This window comes from Passer montanus, unplaced genomic scaffold (assembly GCF_014805655.1).
Source record: "Passer montanus isolate IOZ18808 unplaced genomic scaffold, ASM1480565v1 scaffold43, whole genome shotgun sequence".
NCBI lineage: Eukaryota > Metazoa > Chordata > Aves > Passeriformes > Passeridae > Passer > Passer montanus.
In genome coordinates, this window is record NW_024369151.1 from 5615767 (window position 1) to 5625163 (window position 9397).

A 9397-nucleotide genomic window follows, 5' to 3' on the forward strand; every position below is an offset into this window, starting at 1 on the left:
AAACTTGCCACCTGTATTTCAAATTATAGACCTTCAAAGACTAATCTAGAGAAAAACAATACAGCAGATACAACTGCATAGTCAAGAGACCCAAACAAAACAGAAGGAAGAAAACCAAGCTGCACACATTAGTTTACCTTATCTGAATTGGAAGATATCCACATTAATCAATCTTGGGAGATGCAGACAGAATAAAGAAGAAGTCCTCTCCTCTCGCTGTGATGGCCTTCAGGAAGGCCTTGAGACATCCTCCCCTTGGGGAGGATTTCATAATCTTGCATTTATAAAGTTGTGATGCTTTGCTTACCTTTCGTGCCCAGCAGTTACAATTGCTGTGTGTGAAACCAGAGAAGTAAGGGATGGCAGCTCCTCTCCTGCTGTTTGCACGGGGAAGCACAAAACAAACCCTGGGAAGCACAAAACAAACCCTGGGAAGCACAACACAAACCCTGCACATGCCACAGCCCTTGTGGGTGGCAGTGGAAGCGAGGACATAGCTGGTGGGAAGTGACAGCTGGGAATACAAAAGAAAAAAAACAATGGGGATTTGGAAGCAACAGGTGGGAGCAGGATTCAGAAAAGTCCAGTCAGGACTTCTGAGGAGGCAGGAACTAATCCAGGCCTCACTGAGTAGGTCCAGCAGAAGAACAACTTGAGGAGGCAAACCAGGAAACGAGCAGGAAGACTGTGCTAATGTTGTATGAGTGGGGAAGCAAATACAGACAGCAAACTCCTACTTCATCAAAACTCTGCTTGTTTCTCAACCCAGCCTGTATCCTAGCACTCATCTGTGAATGATATGCTGCTGCTTTGGACAGAAACTCTGACTCGGCTACTCCTTTAAGAGCAAAGGCTGTGGCTGTGGAGCTGCACTGAGCTCTTCCACGACAGGTGGACAGGAAAGGGACAAAAAGGGTTATTTAAAGTCTGCCTGCCCTCGGTGCAGTGGCAGGTGTACTGGCAGGCAGTGCTGTGACCTTCTGGGGTAGAGCTCGCCAGGAACCGAGCTGGATGTGACTGACAGGGCTCTGTGCCTTCCACACAGAATGTCCCAAGTTATTTATATGGGTTTGTTTAGTCTCCAGGAGGCTCGGGGGCACCTCACTGCTCTCCACACCCACCTGAAAGGAGGGCTGGGAGCCAGGCTCTTCTGCCTTGCCTGCAGTGAGAGGCCTTAAGCTGAGATGGGGGATTCTGATAAGATATTTGAGATTTTTCGAAGCCACCATCCCTGGAGGAGTTCAAGAGGAGTCTGGATCTGGTTCTGGGTGATGTGCTCTAAAGCTTTGGGGGTTACAGTGGTTGTACTGGGTGAACATTGGACACGATGTTCTTAAAGGTCCCAAGCTCGGTGATTCCATGACTGTTTTGTGCCCTGTCCCAGGTAAGGCAGGCAGCGCGGGGAGACGCGGGTGCACATCCCCAGAGCGCGGCCGGCAGGGAAGCGCTGAGCCTAGAACCGGGGGAACCCCTCGCGCAGCGCGACCGCAGCCTTCCGAGCACCGCCTGGGGGCCGGGGGTCCCGAAACGCATCCCTGCCCCTCGCTGTGCCCCGGTCGGGAGAGGGGGCGGGCCCCGTCCCGGCCGCACCGAGGGGTCGCTGCCCCCGCGGGCCGTGAGGGGACGGGGCGGGACGCACGCGGCCTCGCGCGCGCCGCCATAGCGAGGCCGCGCGGGCACGTGGAGCGCGCGCATGCGCGGCCCCTTCTCCTACACACCCCGCGCGCGCCCCCGCCCTCCCGCGCGCGCCGTCCTCTGTGTCTCCGCGCCGCGGCCACGCCCCCCACAGCCCTCCCCGGCCAATGAGCGCCCGGCTCGGGGCGGTCGGGGGGCGCGGCCTCCCCACGGCTGCGCACGCGGGACCTCCCCGGCGTGTGTGTGTGTGCGCAGAGCAGTGCGCCTGCGCATCGCACCGCCCGCGGCACAGCGCGCCCGGGGCGGGGGGCTCGGTGCGCACGCGCGGTGCGGCCGCCGTGGCCCGGCCGGGCGAAGGGGGGGGCCGCGCATGCGCGCCGCGTGCCCGCCCCTCGCCAGCAGCAGAGGAGGAGGTGGCGGTGGCGGCTGTGGGCGAGGGAGCGCGAGGGGAGTGAGAGGCGCCGTTGCCGCCCCGGTATCCGGCAGGACCTCCCTCCCGCCCTCCGCGCTCCGCAGCCACCAACATGTCGGCGCCGGCGGCCAAAGTCAGTAAGAAGGAGCTGAACTCCAACCACGATGGGGCCGACGAGACCTCAGGTGAGGCCGCGCCGGGGGCGGGACGGGAATGGCGGCAGCCGGCGCGGCCTCCGCCTCGCGCCGACCGCCATTTTCCCCCGCCGCACGGGCCGCGGCCGCGCCGGGGGCGGGCGGAGCGCGGGCCCGGCCGGGCGGATGTGCAGGCCCGGCGGCGGCGGGAGGAGGCCATGTTAGCGCCCTTTTGTCTGCGCTGCCGGCCCGGCTTCTCTCCGCGCGGGGCCGGGCGGGGGGCGCTGCGGCTCGGCGGAGCAGCGGGACCCCCCCGCCGCCCCTCCCGGAGCAGCATCCGCGGAGCCTCATTGTGCTCCGCCGCCGCCGCCATGATGCGCCGCCGCCTCCCGCGGCCGCGTGGTGCTGCCGGGCCGCGCGGGGATGGAGCGGCGGAGACACGCGGTGCCGGGGCCGCCCGCGCCGGCCCCACGTGCGATCTCGGCTTTTAAAGGTCGGCGTGGCCCGCGGCCGCGGCGCCTTCCCCACGTGCGTGCCCCGCGCCCGCAGAGGCAGCGCTGTCCCCCAGCGCGGGCCGCGCACCGGGCGCTGCTCCGCTCCTGCCGCTTCCCGCTGCCGCTCATTCATCTCCCGCGCCGTGGGTAAACAGCGCTCCGTGAGCCCGGCCTCGGCCGGACTTGCTCCAGGGGAAGTGCCCAATAGAAAATACCTGCCAAACGGCGGCTTTCGCGGCTCTTTCAGTTGTAATTCGCTTTTTGAACGTTCTTTTTGGTTTTTCGAAGGTGGCATGTGCCCAGATAGGCTATTCCTATTGATATTCCAGCGCTCTGTGAATTACTTTAGGTTTCTTTAAATGTGTTGGTCGTAGCAAATGTGGCGTACAACTTTTCAATTAAAATGTTATTGGCTTATAATTTAAGTTGGCTTGTAAAACAGTGTAGCGGGACGTGAGCTGTGGTTTGTAAGGGTGATCTCACTTTAAGGGCTGTTTTATCAAACTTTGCTGCACTTCAGCTGCAGCACGCCCTGTAAAGCTGGTGTTTTGAGGCGTTGTAACTCTTGTGACATTTAATAGAAACACTTGAGAACTTCTACAGTAGATCGCTAGAGAATTTCTCAAAGGGAAATCCCAGGTGATTTGTCAGGCTTGTGAATGAAGGGATATTGACACATTTTCATCTGTTTTTCAGAAAAAGAGCAACAGGAAGCAATTGAACACATTGATGAAGTACAGAATGAAATAGACAGGTAAACATTATCTAACTTATAAAATGTTTTAGCAGAAATTGAAATGTAGCTGATAAAAGTGAAAGTATTTAGTAAAGCGAGCACTCTGTAGTACTCACTGTCTTTGAACTCCACCAAGATATACCTGTGTTCTGACTTGATTAGAGACATTAAAATAACAAAGAAGTGTCCTGGTTTCTTGTTTAATTGTGTATAATTAAAGAGGTAGAACTTGAGTTTAAAAATTTTAATTAATTGTGGTATTTTTACTAATAAAAATGTATTTCACATTGGCTTCTCAAGTTAATGTGTAAGCTATTTGGCTAAAGTATTTCCCTGTTAGCAAGCAGACCCAAACACTTGGCTGAAAAGTCAGCTTTTATTATACATTTTTATTATAATATTCATGTGCTTGTGCAATAATATGCAGAAAATGTCTCTGAGATGTTAATTTTTTATGCCAAAGCTCTTGGGGCTGTGTGTTCTGTGTCAGTCCCTGCCTGCATGTTCTCTCCATGCCCAGTGTCCTACAAGGACTGCAGGTGGCTGTTGGGGCTGTGAATGTGTGAAGCTGTTGCAGTATGAGGGCTTTGCCTTTTTACAGCTGCTCACTTTTAAGTCTTCAGATTTTGCTTGCACAGGGTGCAGAATTTCTTTGCTGTAGCTTCCTTGCCTGCCTAAAAGTTTTAGGGGGCTGGTGGTAGGGCTGTGTTACCCTTCTGCAGGTTTTATGCAGGCAAAACGTTCAAGAGGTAAAACACTGCTTTGTGTTAGAAGGTTCCATTCAGACTAGTGAGATTGCTTCTGGCAGAATGTTTTTAACAGTTGTTACAGCCCTGTGTCTGTGCTTCTGGGGTTTTTGGGACACTTCATCTGCAGAGGATGGCAGACTGGTCTTATCAAACCCTTTCAGCTCTTAGTTGACTGTTCTGATGTGTCCTTGAGTCCCACTTCTCTCTCTGTGGTTAACATGGCTCTTTCAATTACAGACTGAATGAACAAGCCAGTGAGGAAATTTTGAAAGTAGAACAGAAATACAACAAACTCCGCCAACCATTCTTCCAGAAGAGGTCAGAATTGATCGCCAAAATCCCAAATTTCTGGGTAACAACATTTGTCAACCACCCACAAGGTACATTCTTAATAGCCCTCTTTTTTACCCCTGTAAATTCAGTGTTTGCTTGATTGTTATGTGAGTGCCTAAAAGCTCCAAGGGTCTTGTGGTGTTGTTACTAAGCATACAAAACACTTCCTTTCTGTCCTAGATTTCATTGTTTAAGCTTTGTCTTTTGCACTTGTTGGCCAAAGGAACATCTTGTTTATTAAAATATTTCAATCCTGAAATGTCTTTCTGCATTTTAAATTGCAAGTTTCCCACTTTATTCGGTTCACTGGGAACTTAAAGCAAAAACAAACAAACAAAAAAAATTGGTTTAGATTGTTTGGGTGTTTTTTACTTGGAATGAACTCCTTGGGACTCTGACAATAAACTTTCTACAGAACAAGTTCGTAGACTGCTTAGATTGGGCAAACTACATGCATGAAAATCTGTTTCAGAGGGAAGGGTAGGTATGTGTGGGTAGGCTGTTGGCTGGTAACTTGAAAAGGAAGAGCCATGAGAAATTGGCTGGGACAGATGTGTTGCTTTTTAGATGTTCCTGGCTCTCAGTTTCCTGTGTTTTGCCTGCCTCTTTCATGACTTTGTTAATGTGGGATTCCTCCTTCTCTCTCAGTATCTGCACTGCTGGGAGAAGAAGATGAGGAAGCACTGCATTACTTGACCAGAGTTGAGGTGACAGAATTTGAAGACATCAAATCAGGTTACAGAATAGATTTTGTAAGTACTTTAAGTGGTTGATTCGTGATTTTGCTGTAGTTTTTTTTTAATGTAATTGCATGTTGGGTTGTAGTTTATAACTTAAGTCTCCACACTTTACTATTTAGTGCCAGGTTTGAGTTGATATGTGTGTTTCCATTCTGTGGGTTCTAACTCTTTGCTTTCTACTCTGCAGTATTTTGATGAGAATCCCTACTTTGAAAATAAAGTTCTCTCCAAAGAGTTTCACCTCAATGAAAGTGGAGACCCATCTTCAAAATCTACTGAGATCAAATGGAAATCTGGAAAGGTATGTATTGCATCTGGGAGAACACAAGTGAAAACATTACCAAGTGCATTAGCTTGTCTCTTCCTTGGCCAGGATCTAGACTGTGTTGTGTTGTTTACTTAAAATAACTGTTAAATGAAGAATTCCAAGGACAACAGGTTTAGGGGGATCAGATAGCAGTGTGTGATCTTGTTTTATATTTTCCTCTATTTCTTTGACTCCATTTCCAGATGCCACATCTTTTGTAGAATTTGCAGCCATAATAATGTGGGCATACCTGTCACCCAGGCAGCGTTCAAGAATCATTAATTTACTGCAGTTTATTTCTGTAGAAGTTCTTCAGTGTTATCCTGAAGATTTTGAACTGAGTTTTTAAAAGTAGAGCTGAGGCTTGCAGTTAAAATGCAGTTTGTTTTGTCACTCTCAGACCAAGCAGAAAATTTAATGTTTTTCATATTGAGAACTAGAATTTTCCCTTTTGTACCAGAAATTGCATTCCTGTACAGACCAGTCAAGTGATCTTTACAATACAGCACAAAATCAGTGTGAATTCCGTTTTGTTCTTCTTAAACAGTCTGAATCTAGAAATGTTGTCATTCTGTCAGGAGAAAAAAACCACTGGAAGTGTGGTGTAACCACATGGTGAAAGAAATAATTTATTTAATTTCAGACTTCACAAGAAGATTGTTGCAAACTTACTACACTTTTTTTCTAGGATAAGGTGATAGATACAGACCTTACATGTATTCTTGTAGCCATGTGTTTTAGCAGTTTGTGTGGGGTTTTTTTGCACATACTGTAGAGAGTGGCCTGAAGACTTCAGAGTGGGAAATCTTAGGCAAAAAGGCCTAGGCAGGTCTTTATATCCAAATGCTAAAAGAGCTTAGAGGTGTGGAGACTTTCTTAAATTGGATGTATGTAGTAGTTGCTGCAATTACAACTACTCTTGAGTGGCATTTAGTCATTGTGAGACCTTGTAAGTTCAGTGTGTCATTAAACACTCTTCATACTTGTGTTTCCCTGAGACAGGGAAATGTAAATCAAATGTGAGATTATGTGAATTTTCAGTGTTCCAGTGGAGGCCGTTGAAAGAAACAAGTGGGTTTACTGTTCTCTCATGTTCATGAGAAATGCAATATCTTCTGTCAGTTGTTTGTGCTTCAGATGTGTTTTACAGACTTGCCCTCAAAGAGGGAGGGGAAAGTGACTTCTTAGGGTTGTTTAGACAAGTACATTTTTAAATGGTGCTTATAGGGAAAAAACACCATAGAAAGACAACTTTAGAGAACTTCTTAACTTTCTTTTCAGGACCTGACAAAACGTTCAAGCCAGACACAGAACAAAGCCAGTAGGAAGAGGCAGCATGAAGAGCCAGAAAGCTTTTTCACCTGGTTCACTGACCACTCTGATGCAGGGGCTGATGAATTAGGAGAAGTCATCAAGGATGACATCTGGCCAAATCCCCTACAGTACTACTTGGTAGGTACAGCCCTGAGCAGGGCATCTGCACCCTCAGCAGCTCTGGGAAAGAGTGAATTTGATCACTGTAGATGATGTTGCAAATGTGTCTTTAAGGTTCCTGATATGGATGATGAAGAAGGGGAAGGAGAGGAGGATGACGATGATGATGAAGAGGAGGAAGGATTAGAGGATATTGATGAAGAAGGAGATGAAGATGAGGGGGAGGAAGATGAAGATGATGATGAGGGAGAAGAAGGAGAGGTGAGTAATTTTTTCTCTTCATGCCACTTGTGTGAGGTGTTTGAGAGGGATCTTGTAAGAATACCAAGCCACTGTGGCAAAGGTGAACTGGCTCTTTCTGCACCCCAAGGTGTGAGAATTGTGACTGCATTAACTTGAGTGGTTTCAGGTAGAATAAGTGTGTTTGTGTGTATGAAAGACAGTGGAAGTACATAGTTTCAGTAAATTTGTAAGGGAAGTGTTCTAGGAGAACTAAGATTAATGTGACAAAATTCTTACTTCATTACTGAGTATTCTAGCAATGCTTTACATATGAATGGCTTTTGTTGATACATCCAGTCATCCTTCCCACTTGTTGGTTCATTTCTGCTTATGGCTAGCCTAGCTAAGACTTTCTGTTGGGTTCAGGAATTAGAAATTTGCTTTAGTAGTAAGTGGGAGTTCAGGTTCAGCATCCAGGGTGTTGGGAAGTTAGTTTAGAATGTCTTTGTTTCTTGAAACGGTGTGTCTGACTTCAGCAGCACAAACCACATGCAGTGAGAGGAGGGCTTTGGGCTCTGTTCTGTAACCTAGAATTTGACTTGTGAAAGGTGAAACATTTTGTTCTTCTGAGTTCTAAATGAGGGGGAAAAGATGACCCCTTCATTTTCCACGTGTTAAACTCATGTCAGTGCTTGTAGTGATTCTAAGGCACAGTTTGTCAAACCTCTGATGTGTTTTCCTTGGGACAGCCAGGGAGTGAGTGATTTCTGTGTGGTCAGTAGCTGGGCACCCAGGGCAAGTGTTACCATCCTGTAGTGAGGGAAGAGATGATCATACAGCACCATGAGTAGCACTGTAAAAAGTTCTGGTCACTGCATTTGCTATCTGAAGTTTAGTGATTAGATTTATTTAATTCTTGCTTATCTTTCAACAGGAGGATGAAGGAGAAGATGACTAATTGAACACTGATGGATTCCAAACCCCCTTTTTACCTTTTTAATTTTTCTCCAGTCCCTGGGAGCAAGTTGCTGTCTTTTTTTTCTTGTGCTCAGTCGCCTTGTTCTCTTGAGGTCTCTTTTTCTCTCCTCTACACCATGGTTCACAATTTCTTTTGGGGAAATATCTTGAGCAGAATACAGTGGAAAAGAATCTACCAGTTTCTGTTTCAAGTTCATTTTTATCCCTTTCTGTCTCAAAACAAAAACTGTTTATGAATTCAACACACCATGTTCTGTGGGAAAAAAGAAAACCTTCTGCTCCCTTCACTCTGCTGGAAGCTGAAGAGTGCTAGGCCCCTGTGTAGTAGTGCATAGAATCTAGCTTTTTTCCTTCTTTCTCTGTATATTGGGCTCAGAGATTACACTGTGTCTCTATGTGAATATGGACAGTTAGCATTTACCAACATGTATCTGTCTACTTTCTCTTGTTTAAAAAAAAAGAAAAAACAACAAAAAAATAAAAATAAAAATGGGGTTATAGAAGGTCAGCCGGGGTGGGTTTCAGAAGTTTGGGTGGGTTAAGTGGGCATTTTGACAACATGGCTTCTTCTCCTTTGGCATGTTTAATTGTGATGTTTAACAAACATCCTTGCAGTTTAAGATGACACTTTTAAAATAAAATCTTCTCCTAATGATGACTTTGAGCCCTGCCACTTGATGGAGAATCAGCAGAACCTGTAGGATCTTATTTGGAATTGACATTCTCTATTGTAATTTTGTTCTTGTTTATTTTTAAAATTTTTTTTGTTTGTTTTTTTTGTGGTTTTTTCCTTTTTTTCTTTTTGGTTTTTTTTTTGTTTCACTGGAAAGGAAAGAAAGATGCTCAGTTTTAAACGTTAAAGTGTACAAGTTGCTTTGTTACAATAAAACTAAATGTGTACACAAAGGGACTGGTTGGTCTTCACTGAAAGAAACAGCTTTTATATCCTATTTAGAACTTGCTGTAGTTTCTTGGCATTTTTGGGGGCATTTTGTCAGTATTTCTGTAGTGCAGTGCAGCCTTGTGGTTGTGTGGACTGAACCAGTTCATGTAGTTCCCACTATTTCAGTACCTGTAAAGTGTTTCCTGTGGTAGTTCCTACTGCACACTGACCCTTGAGTTCCCTCTAGGCTCGTGTGCTGTGTGTGAAGACACAGGTATATATTCAGGTTTTGCAAAAAGGAAAGTCACTTGATTTGTAGAATTTTTAGTAATTTGCAGTA

The 9397-nt window shown here is 46.7% G+C and overlaps 1 protein-coding gene across 1 annotated transcript; it reads left to right on the forward strand.

Annotated features, from left to right (window-relative positions):
* Window positions 1–2125: 2125 nt before the first annotated feature.
* On the forward strand, window positions 2126–9080 carry SET (SET nuclear proto-oncogene). Its single transcript, XM_039720157.1, has 8 exons — window positions 2126–2232; window positions 3372–3429; window positions 4398–4540; window positions 5142–5245; window positions 5421–5534; window positions 6822–6992; window positions 7089–7235; window positions 8131–9080. Exons 1-8 carry the CDS (start codon window positions 2160–2162, stop codon window positions 8152–8154), a joined length of 834 nt encoding a protein of 277 aa, XP_039576091.1. The 5' UTR covers window positions 2126–2159; the 3' UTR covers window positions 8155–9080.
* Window positions 9081–9397: the final 317 nt, after the last annotated feature.

Bases quoted from the DNA above. Each gene is read 5' to 3' on its own strand.
- SET (XM_039720157.1), top strand. From the start codon at position 2,160: ATGTCGGCGCCGGCGGCCAAAGTCAGTAAGAAGGAGCTGAACTCCAAC. The intron at 5,535-6,821 runs GTATGTATTGCA...CTTTCTTTTCAG, and splicing joins TCAAATGGAAATCTGGAAAG to GACCTGACAAAACGTTCAAG. The intron at 7,236-8,130 runs GTGAGTAATTTT...ATCTTTCAACAG, and splicing joins ATGAGGGAGAAGAAGGAGAG to GAGGATGAAGGAGAAGATGA.